This window comes from Carex rostrata, chromosome 23, assembly GCF_964058835.1.
Source record: "Carex rostrata chromosome 23, lpCarRost1.2, whole genome shotgun sequence".
Taxonomy (NCBI): domain Eukaryota; kingdom Viridiplantae; phylum Streptophyta; class Magnoliopsida; order Poales; family Cyperaceae; genus Carex; species Carex rostrata.
In genome coordinates, this window is record NC_135940.1 from 5,396,475 (window position 1) to 5,415,190 (window position 18,716).

General features: G+C 34.1%; 2 protein-coding genes and 1 pseudogene across 3 annotated transcripts; all 3 read right to left on the bottom strand.

The window, feature by feature from the left end:
* Window positions 1-413: 413 nt before the first annotated feature.
* LOC144574735 (endoribonuclease L-PSP family protein) lies at window positions 414-2,850 on the bottom strand. The gene is made up of 6 exons (XM_078324776.1): window positions 2,603-2,850; window positions 2,357-2,472; window positions 2,190-2,234; window positions 955-1,028; window positions 819-868; window positions 414-614 (listed from the first exon to the last, which is right to left on the bottom strand). The coding sequence occupies exons 1-6, from the start codon at window positions 2,778-2,780 to the stop codon at window positions 520-522; spliced, it is 558 nt and encodes a 185-aa protein (XP_078180902.1). The 5' UTR covers window positions 2,781-2,850; the 3' UTR covers window positions 414-519.
* A 3,310-nt stretch (window positions 2,851-6,160) lies between these two features.
* On the bottom strand, window positions 6,161-7,991 carry LOC144575210 (putative protein phosphatase 2C 39; annotated as a pseudogene).
* A 426-nt stretch (window positions 7,992-8,417) lies between these two features.
* Window positions 8,418-13,624, bottom strand: LOC144574751 (uncharacterized). Of its 2 annotated transcripts, XM_078324796.1 has the most exons (10): window positions 13,550-13,624; window positions 13,272-13,475; window positions 12,446-12,638; window positions 11,878-11,964; window positions 11,483-11,610; window positions 11,226-11,322; window positions 10,670-10,747; window positions 10,118-10,340; window positions 9,203-9,426; window positions 8,418-8,589 (listed from the first exon to the last, which is right to left on the bottom strand). In XM_078324796.1, the coding sequence occupies exons 2-10, from the start codon at window positions 13,460-13,462 to the stop codon at window positions 8,551-8,553; spliced, it is 1,260 nt and encodes a 419-aa protein (XP_078180922.1). In that variant the 5' UTR covers window positions 13,463-13,475; window positions 13,550-13,624; the 3' UTR covers window positions 8,418-8,550. The 2 variants fall into 2 exon arrangements, with proteins under 2 accessions (XP_078180922.1, XP_078180923.1); XM_078324797.1 differs by lacking the exon at window positions 13,550-13,624 and having other exon boundaries at window positions 13,200-13,315.
* Between the last annotated feature and the right edge of the window lie 5,092 nt (window positions 13,625-18,716).

The following is an 18,716-nucleotide window of genomic DNA, read 5'->3' on the forward strand; positions in this document are numbered from 1 at the left end:
TTCGCCCTTTCAGATAGAGATACGGTACAAATAAAGAGGACCCTTAAATTTCCACATACAAGTATATTTCCGTACCATCAATGTGTGTGTTTTTGCACTAGATCTTGTGAAAAGAAAAAGAAAAAGAAAACAAAAACAAATTATGAACTTGATTTGGATCAAGAAAAAATGGGTAGGAGTATATTAATTCATAGAAGTGGTTGTCCAGGAAATATAAGTATGTCAAATAAGAATAATATATAGAAGGTAGGAAAGATTAACAACGAGGGTTCAGATGTTAACATATAGAGGGTTCCAATGCCCCAATAAATATTTGCCCCAAACCTGCCTCAACCACGCGTCTCATAAATTTCTAGGTTATAACCCAAATCAAATATTCAACCGACGCAAATCAGAAAATAAATAAGACATGTAGCACATCACAAAACGTCTTATATATCAGCATCTTATTATCTCACTCTCTAGTCTGAAATTATTCAACAGAAAAGAAAATAGAGAAAATGAAGCCGATTGAGAGACCTAAAGGGCAGCAATGCACTCGATTTCAATCTTTGCATTCAATGGAAGTGCGGCTACTTGGTACGTCGATCTAGCTGGCGCAGGATGCGGGAAATCTGCACCGCCAAATTTTTTATAATGAAAAAAAAATATATATACTATCAACACATGGGATAGATTTATAGCCTATACACACTATAAAAAATACATCTACAAATTTAATAATGAGTTATTTTGTCGTTTACCCGCAGTTCTCAACCATTATGTGAATTTTATAAGAAAGTTGGATTAATGTCCCTGTTGAATTTTTGGTAACTTACATTTTGCATAAATCTCATTGACCTTCTTGAAATCCTGGAGATCAGCTAACCTGAAAATTAAAAATCAAAATCACTAAATCTACGAAATATCATAAAAACTGTGAAATTTAGATTGATTAAATTAGATCATTAGTACATAATAGTGGTCTTCACAACAGAAGAATAGCTCGCCCCACTCGCTTTCAGTATTTCACCCATGTTCTTCAAAACCTATTAAGATGCAAAATTTAAAATCTTGAGTACAGCTAATTTGATTCTCACAAATGAACAAAAATCTTTCATTTAAAGAAGTATATTATAATACCAAATTACGATTACATGGTTTAGTCTTTACCATACTTGGGTTCAAAAGAAATTTCTCATACCTGTTTAGTACAATGTAACAAAATGCAGTCTATGCGGCCGCATATGCGTATGCGGTTCCGAACCGCATAGAAAAATAATATGCGGCCGCATATTCAACTGCATAATTTTGACCGCATATTACCTAACCGGCCGCATATACCGCATATTGGATGTTTGGAATCGGCATAGCCTAATTTCCCTAATTGTTTCTCTCCGTCTCTCACTGTCTTGTCTTCTCTCTCCAGTAGTCCAGCCGTCTCCGTCTCTCAAAATAGATCCACCGAGCGCCACCAAAACGGATCGCTCTCCAGCCCTCCGTCTCTCACTCTCCTCCAAAACAGATCGCACCGATTGCTTCTCTCCTCCGCCTACTCACCCATCGACGCCTATCCTTCCATCCCAGCGCGTCCTTCAATATTTCCTATGTGAGATGATGAAGAACCTTCTATTGCATCCCAGCGCGTACTCACAATTTCTCTCTTGATTTTGTTGTTTTGGTTTTAATACCAGTTGCAGTTGCTTTCTGATTTTGATTGTTGGTTCGTGTGATCAGAACCGTCTAATTTTGATCTAACATCCCTGTGAAGATTCTAGTCAGCAGATGGCAGGTGCCAAGATGTTGACAGTTCAGTTCTCATTGAAATCATAGATGATAGATACAAGTAAATAACTTTAAAAAATATGAAAAAAGTATATTTTTACTTGATTACCAGTATTTATTTACTAGTTTTGTCAGTATCTCTGAAAAATGGAAACTTGATGCCTCTCGGATTTTAAAATATGAATACAAATGTTTGTATTCTTATTCCTGTTGTGAAGATTATGCTTTCAAATATATCTGAATTTTTATTTTAAAATCCGCATATATAAATCCGCATAAAAATCCGCATATGCGGTATGCGGTGGCCTTCCGCATACCGCATAAAAACCGCATTTTATAACACTGGTTTAGTATGTTCTTGGTAATTAGTGTTTGTGAGATTTGGGGTTAAAATGAATTTGTCGGACTTTAAAAATATTCAGTACCTGTTCAGTCTGCTCTTCAACGCTATCAGAGACAAACTTTCCTGTCTGCAAATGCAAATGCAAAAAAAAATTCATAACTCGACCATTTAGTACATTCTTCTATTATAGCAGCATCTATTAGATTTGTAATCTTAGGTATTAATAATAAACAAAGAATAGTTCGAAACCTCAGGAATTAGGCCCAAACAACCAGAGACAAAAAGAAGATTATTGGCTTTGATAGCCTGTGAATATGGACCCAGTGCAGCAGGTGCATGCTTAGTTTCTACAGCCTCTTTTTTCTCTGATCAAGGTGAAAATATGTTAGTGCTATAAACATTTTTTTCCTTTTTTTGGTTACCATTTCATGAAAATGCAGCAAATTTGTTTTACTTGTTCTTCCAAAATTGCACAATGGGATTATTTGTTTTTACCAGTGGAAAGGGAGGCGGAGATGGAAGCGAAGGGCTTGGTGGATGAGCGGTGGGACCCTCTCGCAGAGAGACCAATGACAGAGACGCAATACAAGCCGGCGACGATCGGCGCGCGGTTACGCAGGGCCCGTAGCCCGATAGCCGGAGCACTGCCTGATCCGGTGACACTCCACGCCATTTGTCAATTGTCACTCTCACTAAAACCCTAGCTAGACACAAGTCTCTCTTTTCCGTCTGCTGTGAAACAAACAATGTCCGGTTCCGCTACACTTGTTTTGTGCTGCATTTTGTGTTGCGACTTACTTTTCAATTGTGGAAAGACTCGTGTGTAATTTTCGTAAGAGATACATAAAAATGTCGAGTTAATAAAATGCTTAAAGAATTTAAGTTCAAGAGAATGTACAATAATGTATAATTATATATAATCTCCTATAAGAGCATAGTTATAAATGAATGATTTGATAAAGATTTGGCAGAGTTAAAAATTCGTGTTCGAAAATAATTCGAAATTATATATTAAGTCTGAATTAGAGATCATATTCTCACAAGTAAGAGTGTCAACGGGTACAATACAAGTCGGGTGAAGATATTTTAACGAAAAAAAAACTTTACCCTTATCCGTTTTTTCGAATACGGTACAGGTTGGATAAATAAATAAAAGTGTCATTGACATCTTGATTTGTGTTTTCAATAAAATATTTGTAAAAAAAAAAGAGAATAAATACAACTAATTTGTATTATAAAAATTTAATAAAATACAAAACTTTATTGCATCATGTATTATCTTCATACAAATATATATCTATATCTATAATTTTATTCTTTGAAAATTATCTTATATGATAACAAAAAAAATTTACCCTTACTCATACCCGATAAGCTAACGAAAAAAAAAATTTTACCCTTATCCGTATTTTCGGATACGATATGGGTTAAGTAAATGAATAAAATAGTGTCATTGACACCCCTACCCATAAGAGAGCAACTTTTTTTTCTTAAAAGTTTGAGAATAATTCGAAAAACTGAATAATACGTGGATTTAGGGGTGTAGCACCCTTTTATCTATTTACCTGACATGTACCGTATCGGATAAGACGGATACAGGTAATATTTTTTTTCGTAAACTTATCTGATACGGATGTGGATAAAGATTTCTTTTCGTTATCTAAACGGGTAAGGGTACGGGTAAAGCCTAGTTCGTACCCATTACCCAATCGAGTAAGAGGAGGGCTCAAATGCCTCCATGTTTTTGTGCCTCCATCTCTCTTCATCATTTTCAAAATTCAAACAGTCGATCCGAACCGCTCAACCTAACCTCCATACTAAAATATGTTTGGAGACCAAATTTTATATTTTTAGGAATTTTTTTACTATTTTTTTAGATAGGTACAAAAATACTGTTTTTAGATGGTTTAGATTTACTGATTTTGTACCTATCTAAAAAAATAGTAAAAAAATTCCTAAAAATATAAAATTTGGTCTCCAAACATATTTTAGTATGGAGGTTAGGTTGGGCGGTTCGGATCGACTGTTTGAACTTTGAAAATGATAGAGAGAGATGGAGGCATGATGGAGGCACAAAAACATGGAGGCATTTGAACCCTCCTCATCGAGTAATTATAAAAAAATTATATATTATATATATATTAATAAGTATTGAAAATAATACTTTAATTGGTTTACTTGCGCTTAATATTTTTTATTAATAAGCATCATCATATATTTTTTTTCAATAAAGTACTATACATGTGTGAAATGAATGTATATGTTTTAATATTTTATTTAATAAATAATAAAAATAATTATTATATTTGTATTACCCGTTATTTACATGCTACTGTTTTGTTATCCGACAACCATAACGGGTAAGGGTAGGGTACGGATAAGATAATTTGTAGCGGGTAAGGATAGGGTACGGGTAAGATCGTAAGATCAATTTGTAACGGGTACGGGTATAAAAATGCTTCCACCCGATCCTTACCATACCCGTTGACAACCCTACGTTGATTGCTTCAGGGAGGGTTTAAATCTGGATTATTCGCAAATCTTATCACTATGCTTATATGTTCAATTGAAAAAAAGAAGAAGAAAAGAATGCTTAGTGAAGTGGCATGAATTATATTTCTCTAGTCTCCATAGAGAGATCACATATTCAATTTTTAAAAATAGCATCTAAAAGGTGTTGGATGTATTATGATCCTTTAATAAAAAAATATTATATATACTTAATTTTTATTGGTCCTTAATACCTAATTGATTTGTCTTTAAATTGCACTAAGGGCTGCTTAATGTTAGTGGAATATCAAGAAAAAAGAAGAAGAATTTTTTGAGATAGATCATTTTTTTTGTCATTTGGTTTGCAGCTTATCCTGCAAATCTTGATCTTTATTCAATTTTTCTTTATTGTGTTTATTTCCTCAATTTTTAATGTGAAAGAAGTAAATAAAAAAAGTAACACTAACTAAAAGATTTTTTGTCGCTGGTGTAAATTTCAATGCGCATGTTATATATAATATACCACGCTTTCCAACAATTTTTTTTTAAAGAAAATAATATAATAAACTTGTCTTTCTGGCGCACTTGTTGGAATTTAAAAACATCATTACCAATTTTTTTTTTTTTTATCATTCCAAAATATGTATTAGTAGATTTATGTGACAAGTTTCTTAACTCTAGTCCATTGACATTATAAATGCATATAGATATAATGGAATCTATTATTTGAATGATCGTCTAATTATGAAGTTAAATGAATCTTAAATGTTCTTCGTGCTCCATCTCATGTTTTTATAATAGATTAAACATCCCAAACAATAAAATTATGAAACCTTTAATAAAATAATACAATTTCTAGCATTGTCCGAGAGTTTTTCATCTCCTTGTAGGTCAAACAGCCTAAGATAATTACATGTATAATATATTTTTTTAATTCATAAATACTTCCACGTGTTTAAATTTCATGATTTTCAGTATAATGTGAATTAATAGTTTGTTGTTTTATAAATGTAGATTATATATCAATCATTCATATTTATACAAAATTAATAAAAAAAAAGCCCCTCATGTTTTATAACTTAAAAATAATATAGATAAATATGATATATCATTTGTATAATTCGTGAAATTCAAAAATAATATAAAGAGATGCTAAAAAATATTTAGATATAATACAAATATCACTCCAAAAACATTCTTACTACGGTTGGCAGTGACCCAAAATAACATGTGCAACACCTGGGACATTTAAATGCCTTGTAATTAATACAACAATTTAAGTACTCTTGACCAATACCATGACAGAATCCAACTATCAAGATTTTTTTATGCTATGCTAAAATTATACCAGAGAAAAATTAAACTGACCTAAAACACAAAATTGTTTTGAAAGAAACCAAACACTACAGCAAAGTAGACACTTTATGCGAGAGAAAAAACGCATTTACAACGGTTGTCCGTCGCAAAAAAAAAAACTAAACAATGAGAGTAGTCCGTCGCAAAAAATCACTTTTTTATCCTCGCGAAAAGTGTCTCGTTCTTGTAGTGAAACTTGTACAAGTAGATATAACAGGAAACTGTTTTGAAACCAGACCCAAAACTCAAATATTTTACAATGTTAAATTATCCTGAGATCGATTCATCTAAGGATAGCTGAATGACGATACAAGAAATGTCATCCTTGCTTCCCCTGCTCAGCGCTTCGTCTGTTAATTTCATTGCCACCCTCCTCGCATCCTCCACGCCTCTCACTGTGTCAACCACTTCTTGATTTGACATCACCGGACAAATCACCAAATTCAAATACTTTTACCATGATGAATAAAATAACATGGCACCATATAACTTTTTATAATTTATTACCTTCGAAATGCCATCACTAGCAAGTATAATGAACTCGGCATCAGCGTGAATGTCTTCGATTACGATGTCGGGGTTTGAGCTGATGTGCTGTTTTACAGTTACATCACCAAATGATCTCGCCATAGACAGATGGCCGTCAACTCAAGGAACGTTACCTGACATTATTCACCAAATTGCATACTGTCAGAGTTAGTTAAACTAAAAGTACACAATTCTAAAACCAAAAAAAATAATGTAGAACAAATTATTCTACATGTTTAACTCTTTTGTGTGTGACAGAGCCACCTCGGATTTCGATCTCCTCTTTCTCCTTAAGAGGCTCATGATTGACTGAGAGTTGCCTGTCAATGCCGCCTTCAGAAATGACGGCAAATGAATCCCCGATATTTGCCACAACAAATGACTCACCATTTATCACTATCACTGTTACAGCTGTGGATCCGCCATGTGTTTTCACATCGTCACTTGATTTCTTCTTCAGGATCTTTCAGTCGGTCACTCAGTTGTATGGCATGCTCTTTTTATCGCTTTCATGGTATCATCCCAAAAATCAGGCTGTTATTAAAAAAAATGAAGATGTCTTATGTTCCAAAGATATCAGAAAGAAAAAAATAAATGAATGAACAAACAAATAATAAAAATCAAGTTAGTGTAGATAAGTGGAGTTTCTGTTTGACCAAAATTATATGTACGACTTCAAAAATTTCCAAGGTGAGAAAATTTTGGCTATCTTATTCATCTGCTAATTCGTTATCTGAGAAAATTAACAAAATCCATAGATACCCGGCCGGCCCCTGTAAAAAAGTCTTCTGTTATATTACTTTTTAACACTCCAGATTCTAATAGGAAAATAAAATTAGATAAACACATCATAGAAAATAACAAGCACAATTAATGCTACTTATGTTGTATTCCTGCTCAAGAATGTTATCAAACAGATGTTGACGGAGATAACTCGCCACATCAATACCCGAATGCCCATCACAAATTGCGAATAAACCGACCTCATTTTCATCGACCTCTTGGAATTTTGCTACATGGTAGTCCTCCATTTTGTGACTCAATTTTCCTTCCACCAAATGAAACCCATGTGTTATTTTCCTTTTAGAACCCTAGCTCTTTCCTTTACCAGTATTGCACACTGGTGCATCATCATCAACACTACTATCCTACCATTAAATGAAGTTTTTTTCATATATACGACGAAGTAATATTAAAATCAAGTTGCTCGTACCACTCATTGTTCTAACAAGTAGTTACTTGGATATCATATAATTTATAATTGAGAAAATATTTTAATTAGTTTCTTTCAAAACATAAAACAACTTTAGGTTTAAAATATATCCTAATCCATCAAACCCTTGTGCATAGGTTGTAGCTTTAAATTATTTTCTAATTCATTGAACCTTTCCGGGTTTAAATGTCTTTCAAGGCTTGTACCAGAGGAGGTTTTTGCTAATTGCAACTTTGTACAGGTTCTAGGCACACTGGCGGTGCATTTCTGTCCCATAGGAATATAACTTGTGCTCATCGTTTAAAAGAGGCGGTGAGGCTTTTTCTCTAAAACAAGGATCTCCTGTTGTTTCCCAGTATAAGAGAATTCGTGTGTTGACTGCAAGCTCTGATGAATGTTAGGGAATAGGGAACTTGCCAAATGTCGCCATAGAAAATTAAGGATGTTGATTATTAATATAAACCACACTTGAGAAATATAACCTGCTATCTTGAAATTTTGTGTATTATTATTTCCTAAAAAATACAGGTGCCCAACAAGACGTTAGGAAATAATACTAGTTAAACGAAATCGGATTTACAAGTTTTGCTTATTTGCATTAAGATTTGCTTTCGCCCGGATCTCAAGACAGATGAACAATGAGAGATGATATCTACACATATCTACACTTTTATTAGCAGACCAACGAGGAAAATAAATAATGCGTTTGCAAATAGTTACCTCTGCTGATACATGCCACGTGGGTTTTATTTCTCTTCGAAAATGTTATTACAAGTCAAAGCGATGAACAAAATTTATTTTATAGAAAAATCAAATTCCCACTCAATAATTATGAACTCAAAATCTCTAAGCAGAATCACAGCTTCACCATATTATCTGGTTCGACAACAACATGCTGCATAGAAAAAAAGTAAACGCAAAAAAATTGGATGATACTAACTTAAAAACAAATTGATTATATAAGACACAAATTCATAAATAGCCTTGTATAGTAAAAAGGTTAAGAAGCAAGTCATGCAATCATAACATTGTAATTTCTTTTATTAATATTATTTCAGCAATTACGTGGAAATTAATGCAGTATTACCCTGTAAGTACTGCTAAATCCAATTTGATTTTGCGAATAGAGGAGCACAAATTATTCCAACCATATTCAAAACTCTTTCATATAATTTTTTTTTTTTAATTATTGATACCCCTGGTGCCGGTATTAATGAAATCTGGAGGGTTGACCTCCACATTTCTTCTTCTTAAAACAAAAAAGAAACTTATTATTTAATTGTAACAATCTTTTTGGGACTGATAGTTGTGGTTCATTCTAATTACCAGCAGACCGAGGAGTTGCAAGGAAGTATCATCGCTAAACTGTCCCAGTATATTTGACACAATATAATCCGGTTATGTTTACTATATAAAGTACATTCCTGTACCTCTCTGAAAATAAGATGTATTTCTGGACAAAATAATGAATTTCTTGTGAATCTTTAGGTATTTTATTAGGATTTTACCTTAATTTGCGTTCTGTTGTAGGTGTAAGTGACGTGTATCAGGTTGTCAGAAGTCTGGATCACAGCTGGATAAGAGAACTCCATGTTATCAGTATTATCTAATGTCAATTTTTCCTCCCAGGAATCACCATCATCTGCGGAAACTGCCACTTTGAGGCAGGCTCTTGAGTCGGTATTGTAAGCCAGTACCAATCTCCCGTCCTTCATCTTAGTTCCATCAATCCCTGGCAAACAGCAGCAATGATTTAAGCTGTTTTGTTAATATTTGTCAAAATTTATGTAAATAACGATTGATTAGGGCTTGAAATGGGGCGGAACTAGAAAATTTAGATTGGGGGAGTTGAAAAGCAAAATGCATAATATGTGAAAATACAGGTCACTGGGATTTGAACCCAAGTCTCCACAACCACTAATAAATGGAATTCTAACCACTAGACTACAAGCACACATTTAGCATTTTGTGAGAGAAGCTAAACTATATAAAAACTTTCAGAAAAATGAAAATTCAATTAAATTTCAGTATGCATGATTATAATTTTTGAAATCACGGACGTGGCTAAGCACCCCCTAGACTATATCTAGACCCGCCCCTGGGCTTGAACATAAATATAGGCCAAAAGCCCAAAATTATTATCGGAACAAATGTCCTTGAGCAGGTACATTAAAAATAACACTTTACCAGTAGATCTGGTAAGGTAGTAAAACTGTACCAGCTTCCCTAGCTTATGCACACCCTTACAAATATAATAAACTATGTTATAAATAAATTTTAGGTATAAACCAGGCCCGTCAACATTTTGGCAAAAAGAATGATAAGATTTTGGTCAGATGCATAGTCACTATGTTATTTTTATACTTATTTTTTGTTTAATGGGTTCACTGGTACTGTGGTACATGTTGGTACTGGATGCCTACCTGAATTTGGGTTTGGAAGTTCAGTTTGCCGCACATAACTCCAGTTAACACCATCCTCTGACTCTGACATGCAAACCCGTCCGATGCCCTCAAAAGAACGTAGAAGAACCCGGTAAGTGCCTTTAGCAGTCTGGTACGGTACTGGTTGAATCACTCCTAGGGTTTCACCCTCTAACCATATTGGTCCATACTTCCTCCAAGTCTTTCCTGAGTCTTCAGTGACCTAAAGGTAAATCAGTTCTAGATGTTATAATGGCAATACATGAGAAAAATAAGAACTCAGCAGTCAATATAATATATATCCCGTCCAAAATGAGAAATATTTCATATATTTCACAAAACATGAGAAAAAATAACATGCCACCATCTCTCAAGGAATTTTGAAAAATATAACCTATCTGCTTTTCATCGAAAAAAAAGAAGTGATAATTTGTTCATCTTTTTAAGGACAAACTGGAGTGAAGGTTATGAACATATTTATAATTTCTGTAAGGTGTATAAATAAAATATTGTTTCCGAAAATATAAAGACATGGATAGAACAGAAATCTACCTCAACCCAAGAACCCCAGGAATTCCAGCTTTCGACTGAGGAACCGCAAAAAAGTCGCCCATCATCGAGCAATATAGGCTGCATTGTTGCCACAAACAAAAAGAAAAGGAAGGAAATGTATAGCAGGGGCAGGGGCGGAGGTAGTAAGAAGTAATGTTCTCGTACACAATTTTCTATATAGCTTAGAGTAAAATACTATGGATACTGTAAAATTGACCTCCATTCACAGCATGAAAATTTTATATAAATGACCCCATTAGTCAGGAAGTTTGGCTCCGCCCCTGAGCAGGGGTAACGATTTAGACCAAAAACATGCACAAACCACTTCCTGCGTAACATGCCATTTTGGTATATGTTGCATTATTTGTTGTATACTCAAACATCCATGGACCTTAGTACCTTACACACTTTTTTGTATACTATATTTATTTACCCTTGGTGATGGCTGTCTCTGTGTTTTTCTTCTTTCTTGGGGTATTTCAGCCCTTCTAAATTAACAAAGGAAGATGCACTATTTTTTTTTAAAAGCCATCTTTTATAAGAAATGAAAATATACCTTGTTTTTTATAGGACCAAGGATGCCAGGTGGCAGTTGCTCTCTCTTAGACCATGTCAAGCCCCCATCGTAAGACCGCTTCATGCAACCACTCCACCTGTTTTATTATACAACCAAGTTCACAAATAAATGGAAAAGTGTGCCTATGCAAAAGACCAGATTTCAGAAGTTCTTGTCAATTTTGTAGAAGTGTATATATAAGTGTATTATACACTGTGTATATATATATATATAAAGAAATGCAAAAAAAAGCTAACTTTTGAACTTCTTGTCCAATTTTGTAGAAGAGAAGAATCTCCTTGGAAGGAAGCTGAAATAAAACTGGGTTCCACATAGACACATTTGTTTGTTCATCCGCTATTTTTGGTCCTTGCCAACAACCATTCTACATAAAACATACAAGATAAGGTTTTTAAACATATATGCTGCCTCTAATTGCATTCTACTTAAATTATTTGACCTTCATGAAATACAGGTTCTAAAGAAATGAATTTGGCCAGTGGCCTCCAGGCTCCAGAGTAGACATCTTAAATGTGCATAATCAGCCTCCGTTTATAAAGGAACCGAACTCCTAAGGCATAATATAGGTAAAATTAAGTGAGACAACCTAAAAATTAAATTATGGAAAGAGAGATGGATTGATTGAACCCACACTGTATCTCTGCACCCAGATCTTGACATCGGGTGCCCCCTCATAGGAACCACCAAAGTAAGCAACCAAGAAGATATCTTTATCAACCTGCCAATTAAATGCAGTTTGAGTTAGTAAAACCATCAAGGTAGATTGTACACGTAATTGTGCCACTATTATACCATCCCACATTACTCAACCGGCAGGTGTATTTATTTTGTTTAAGTGAGATGCTCCTTGCTAATAGTACCAGCCAGTGAGGTACCCATACCAGCAATTGTTATACCAGGTGACTTAAATTGGATGCTACCCACCTGTTTGTTTGTTTTATTTTTATACTGTCCTAACATGTTCATATATTTTGTTACTTAATAGGGCAAAAAGATCAAACAAATGAATAACAGTTCAATGTTAATGGGTTTGCCGACGGGCAACAGTTAAATAAGTGTTTTCTAAATTCCAATTTCCGATTTATGAAAGGGGGTTCATAATCCATCTAGCATACAGGAAAAAATCAAGAAGAGGAAAGGCACATGAAAAAAGAGAGGAAAGTGAACTCCTCTTTGACTGAGCTTTCAAAATTACTGACCTCAACAATTGTGGAGGCATGACAGCTATTGAAAGGGGCCCCACCAGCAGGAAAAGTGAAGCCCTCTTTGACAACTTTCCATCTGTTAGTGGTTTTTTCCTTTGTGAAATTATTAATGGTGTTGTAAGATTTTTCCTCCATTATCCTTCCTTTATGCAAAGAACTATGCTCCTCAGTGCATGCGTTGGTACTCCTGTGTTTTGTTACCCAATAAATTACTCATCTAATTGATGCTTGAAAGAGAGTTTTAAATGGAAAATCTCTAAATTGAACTTACTAAAAACTCCAATGTACCTCATCAAACACATGGAAAATATAAAACAAATAGAGAAGAACCTAGATGATGTGATAAATTTAATGTGGTTCAATACAAATGAATCCAAGGAAATGACAAATCCAATAACACCCAGCTCATTAGATTATTTGCACAAAGATCCCAGTTATCTTTAGTTAAATTTTATTGAAATAAATGAGAAGAGCAAATTAATTGCAGAAAGTAGTAGCTTTGTGCAATGGATTTTAAACTTAAATGTAACAGAGGTTCGATTAGTAGAATGAAATAAGTTTGAAGATAATATGGTAATGCTTCAATTGACTTAAAATCTTCTTTCAGCTGTCGGAGTCAATTGACCAGGGAAAATGAAAAATTCTAAACAAATACAGCACATGCATTTGCAGGTTTTGTTTGAAAATGCAAATAAACTATAAAATAGGGTGTAATTACAAAACCCTGTAAAAAAATGTAGAGCCTTACAAGAACGATTTGACAGAGCCCAGCATTCCTGGTACGAAATGGAGATTAAAAAAAAAAAAGTATTGTCCCTACTTATGAAAAGGAAGCAGATCGGCAGAGGCAGGAGAGAAGGAGATGAAGGAGAGAAGAGAGAAGTAGCAGGACCCACAGCTGCCTGAGATCTTACGTGGCAAGTTTGATTTTGCAAGAATGTATAGAGACAGAAGTCCAAAAGTTATCACCAAAATGTAGAAATGGTGAAGCCTACTGGTACAGGACTCCATTGGTGTGCCTCGACTGTAGCGGGTACAAGAAAAATAAAATCAAGTACTATAATTTTTTTTTAAATTAGAAGGTAAGCATCAAAATACCATATTATCCCAATTTAAGCATTTGAGATTCCTTATAAGCAAAAGTCGGATTTTGTCGCTAAAAGTTCGCTCCAGACTACCAGCAAAGGAGAGTAACTTCTATTCAGGATCTCTCAAAGAAGATACTGACACTGGGGGCCCGCTTACTCTTCTTTCAAAGGAGTCTGATGGAGCCCACTCCGACGAAAAGTCAATGGAAGTCGTATAAGTTAACTGAGGAAATAACTGAGCCCAAATCCCCACCGGCCTGTTACAATAGAGCTTCGAATATTGGTTCTCTGTGACAGTATACTACCGAGTTTGTCGAGCATAACATGAGTGTCATTTCAGTCTGTATAACACTAATTCTAAAATCTATCAAATTGACTTCGAATGATTAATTCAAACTATTCAAACCGTTTTACATTATGAGTGATGCGTTTACATACAATGTTTTTATATTTTCGAGTTATTTTAGTATCAAATCAAGCGGTAAAAATATTAAAAAAATTAATATATTAAAATTAACTTAAAAACTCACACATTTGACCGCTTGACTTAATACTAAATAAATTCAAAAAGTTATAAATTTTGCATGTAAACGCACAACTAATGAAGTAGATCGGTTTGAACGGTTTGGATTCACCGTTTGAAGTCGATTTTGTAGGTTTTAGAGTTGGTGTTATATAAGTTGAAATGACACTGATGTTATACTAGGCAAACTCTATACTACCTTGTTGATTTTTGGTCTACAAATAATATATATTTTAATATTTGTTTCCTCATAGCATTTTTATTCTCCTTTTTACTTTTTACTATGATCTTAAGTATTTGACTTTTACTTCTTCTACAAGCTTCGAACTCTTAAGGTAAATTTAATATTTGTTTCTTTTATAAGAAACTTCATATTTTACTCTTCATAATTTCTTAATCTCTTCGTTCCAATAATCATTTAGCTCTCATCAAGGTAATTTTTCAATTCCTTCTCTTAATTTTACAAAGGTTTCATATACTCTAGAACGTTTATTTTCTAGGTTTTCATGTCAAATTCCATTTTCTTTTCATCCTGACTTTTAATCTTCTTCATGAAATTAACAAGGGCTAGAAAAGACTCAATTCAGCGGTAGAGACTTTCAGGTATGATGAAAATGCAAGTCAAAAGAAATTAGCACTTGCTATTGTCATGCATGAATATCTCTTTTGCATGGTCGAGCATGAGTACTTCATTGATTTTGTCAAATCCCTTCGTCCCTCTCTTTCATTAAAATCACGGGCTACATGTTGAAAGGAGATATTGGAGATGTATAAAGAAGAAAGGGATAAGGTTTATCATTATTTTGAATAGCTTTCATGCCGATTGAATGCAACCATGGACCTATGGACTTCACAACATAATAAGAGCTACATGTGCATAACGGTCCACTTCATTGATGATAATTGAAATATTTAGAAAAGAATAATTAGTTTCATGAAATTATGTGGGAGGCATTCGGGTTTAAATTTATCTCAAGCTGTGATGGAGAGTTTGTTTGATTGAAAAATTGATAAGAAAATGTTTTCGCTTACCTTAGATAATGATGGTGCAAATGGGATGTGTGTACGAGACATGGTTGTTCGACTTAATGAGAATAGTGACCTTTGTTGTGGTGGGAGGTTCTTTCATGTGAGGTGTGCTGCTCATATTATTAATTTAGTTGTGCAAGATGGGATAAGTATGATAAAGAACGCAACCAATGGCGTATGAGAAATAGATGGAAAGGTGAAGAAGTCTCCTATTTTGAGAGAAGAGTTTGAAAAAAGAGCTAGAGATTGTAAATTAGACACAAGTAGAGCGTTCTCCCTAGATGTTTCTATTTGATGGAATTCAACCTATATGATGCTAAGAGATGCTCTCTATTACAATGAGACATTTGAGAGGATGCGCATCCTTAATCCTTCAACGTTTCTTAATTTTTCTACAATAGAAGAGTGGGGGCAGGCAAAGGAGTTGTGCAAGCTTTTAAAGAATTTCCATGCTATTACCGAGCTTCTCTCGGGTACTTCTTATCTGACCTCTAACTTGTTCTTTAAAAAGTTCTGTGAAATTCAGTTGAAAATCGAGGCATGGCTTACAAATGAAAATACAACGGTTGTTGCAATGGCTAATTCCATGAAGCAAAAGTTCGATAAGTATTGGGACCAATCAAATATTATTTTAGCCATAGCCTCAGTTTTGGATTCTAGTTGTAAGATGGGACTGATTGAGTTTTACTATCCCAAAATTTATAAAAATGGTGGTGTAAGTGAAATGATTGTGTTTAATCAAAGTCTTGAGAGAGTTATATGGAGAGTACGCATTGAGGTACCAAAATAGTTTGGATGAAGTGGTTCAATATAGGGAACTGTCTATGCCCGGTGATGCATCGGGCAATATTAGTGATGATGAAGACGATAGTGAGTTAAGTCGATTCATGTTAGAAAAAAGTCAGCCATGGAATATTAAGTGTGACTTAGATCAATACCTTGAGAGACCACCTACTGCATGTTCTAAAGGTCAACCGTTTAATGTTCTTCGCTGGTGGGAAACTGAAGGCAAAGAATATCACATTCTTTCCAAAGTTGCTCGTGATGTGTTAATTGTTCCAGTTTCTACAGTTGCATCGGAATCAGTTTTCAGCACTGGAGGTCGTGTAATCAATCTATATAGAATGCTCGACTCGAAGGCTGTTGAGGGTTTAGTTTGCATACAAAATTGGATTAGAGCCCACAACAAAGATATATTTTTTAGGGAAAACATTATTTTCCCCCGTCCGCTTTCCCCTATTTGTCCCCCGATTTCCTAATTAACCACTAACTACCTAATCTTAACCGAAATTAACGGTAGCTTCTATAATTGGCAGTCCCACATATTCTTCCTTATTAACCGCCGCATTTACTATATTTTGAATTTTTTACTGCGCGCTCTTCTGACGCGACACCGGACGTGATTTTGGATGCGATTTCTATTTCTCGCTCTTCTGACGTGATTTCTTCTCAGGCGATCTGCTTTGGTGTCTCTCTCAGGCGATTTGGTGTTTCTCTCTCGGGCGATCTGGTGTTTGTCTTTGTCAGGCGATTTGGTGTTCTCTCATGCGATTTGGTGTCTGTCTCGGGTGATCAGGTTTGTCAATCATGATCTGAGTATGAATATCTCAATTGATGATATTATCTTTTTTTAACTTATGCAATTACTCTTTCTATACTGTATTGTTAGATTATTCACCATTATCGATTTGGATTTTTAGAATGTTATTAGTATATAATTGCATTTGTTTTGTGCGTTTGCAATTTTGAATTGAGAATTTTATTCTGTTATCAGTTGATCATTGTAGTTCTTTTATATTGATTAGTTATTCATAGTTCATTGTGTTTTGATGATGATTTGTTCCTGTTCATATTTACATATAATTTTCTGTTTTAGATTGAATTTCAGTGTTTAATTATATTTGTGTGCAGGACTGAATACTTTAGTATTTCAATATCTGTACTTATGTATCCTGATATTACACAGTTATGTTAGTTAACATTACTGTTAGATGTTAATGATGGTGAAAATTTTATATAACTGGTTAATTATAAGTATTTATGTTAACATACAGAAACGAATATTTGTGATGTTCACTATGTGTACATAACAATGTTATTATGTTGTTTATCTGGTAAACATGTTACATTATATTTTTGATTGTTTATTAAATGAATTTGTTATGTATTGGTGAAATTTCAGGATGTTATTTGACCTGAATGAGAAGTTTGGCGATGATTTGTTGATGCAAAATGCTAATGGGGAAGTTGATGAGGTGTATTGTATCGATATTTTGAAGATGTTCATCGTGCAAATGAAGTAGTTAATGATAATGTTGGTATCAGAGAAAATATATTTGATTGGAATTTGAATGTTGATGATGTTGGTGAAGTGGAAACAGAAGAGTTTCAAGTTGAAGAAGAAGAAAAGCGTGAAATAGATGTTGTTAATGAGGAATATCATGAAATAAGTGCACCCCAAGTTGGTGATTGATTTGATTCAATTGAGAAAGCTTTTAAATATTACCAGCTTTTTTCAAAGCAAGTTGGTTTTGGCATAATCAAAAGATCAAACCATAGAAAGGGTAACCAGGTTAACCACTATTGTTTTGCATGTTGCAAGCAAAAAGATTCTCAGGTATATGTCAATGGTCTTTTTTTCAGAGAGGGATAGGCCTGTTGTAGGTACTGGTTGTAAAGCATGTTTGAAGTTGAAATATCATTATTTGTCTGAAAAATGGGTAGTAGTGGAAGTAATTTTGGACCACAACCATGTTTTACAACCTGAATCAGCATTTTTGATTTCTGGTTTTAGATATATCCCAAAGAGATACCATGATTTGTTGGATTTCAATGAAGAACAAGATTTAGCTGTTTCGGTCAACATCAATCTAGTGATAAAATGTGTTGGAGGGTATATGAGATGCCCTTTCACTCGGAAAGATGCCCGAAATCATATAGACAAATACAAGAGTAAATTAGATTCTCTTGGAGGTGATGATTGTATATTAATTTTTGAGTACTTCAAGAAAAAACAGATAATTGATCGTAACTTCTTTTATGCGTACGATTATACAAAAGAAGGTTGTTTGTGGAGTGTTTTTTTGGTCTGATGGCCGAAGTCGTGCGGCATATAAGTATTTTCGATGTTGTTGTTTTGGATGTCACATATTTGACAAATAGGTAGTAACATATTGATCCTCAGCTTTATATTTTTTTTGAAATCATATTTTGTTTTGTAATGAATACATCATATTGATGTACTGTATACTTATTACTACTATTGTGGGTAATTAGTTTTCTTTAATTTTTTGTTATGATATTTCTTTGTCAGGTATGATATGCGACTCGCACTATTTATCGGTGTTAATCATCATGGACAGTCTATTATATTTGGTTGTGCTTTACTTGGAAGGGAGAGTGTAAAAGATTACAAATGGTGTATTTCAAGGTAATAATCACTGTTGTAAAATGCGGTTCTATGCGGCCGCATATGCGTTTGCGGTTGAATTCCGCATAGAAAATCATTATGCGGTCCCAATATGCGGGACCACTGATTCAAACCCATTATATGAGTTCAAATCCAAAAATTTCACACCCATTATCTAGGTTCGGACCTTGAAATGTCATCCAGACCCATTATTTG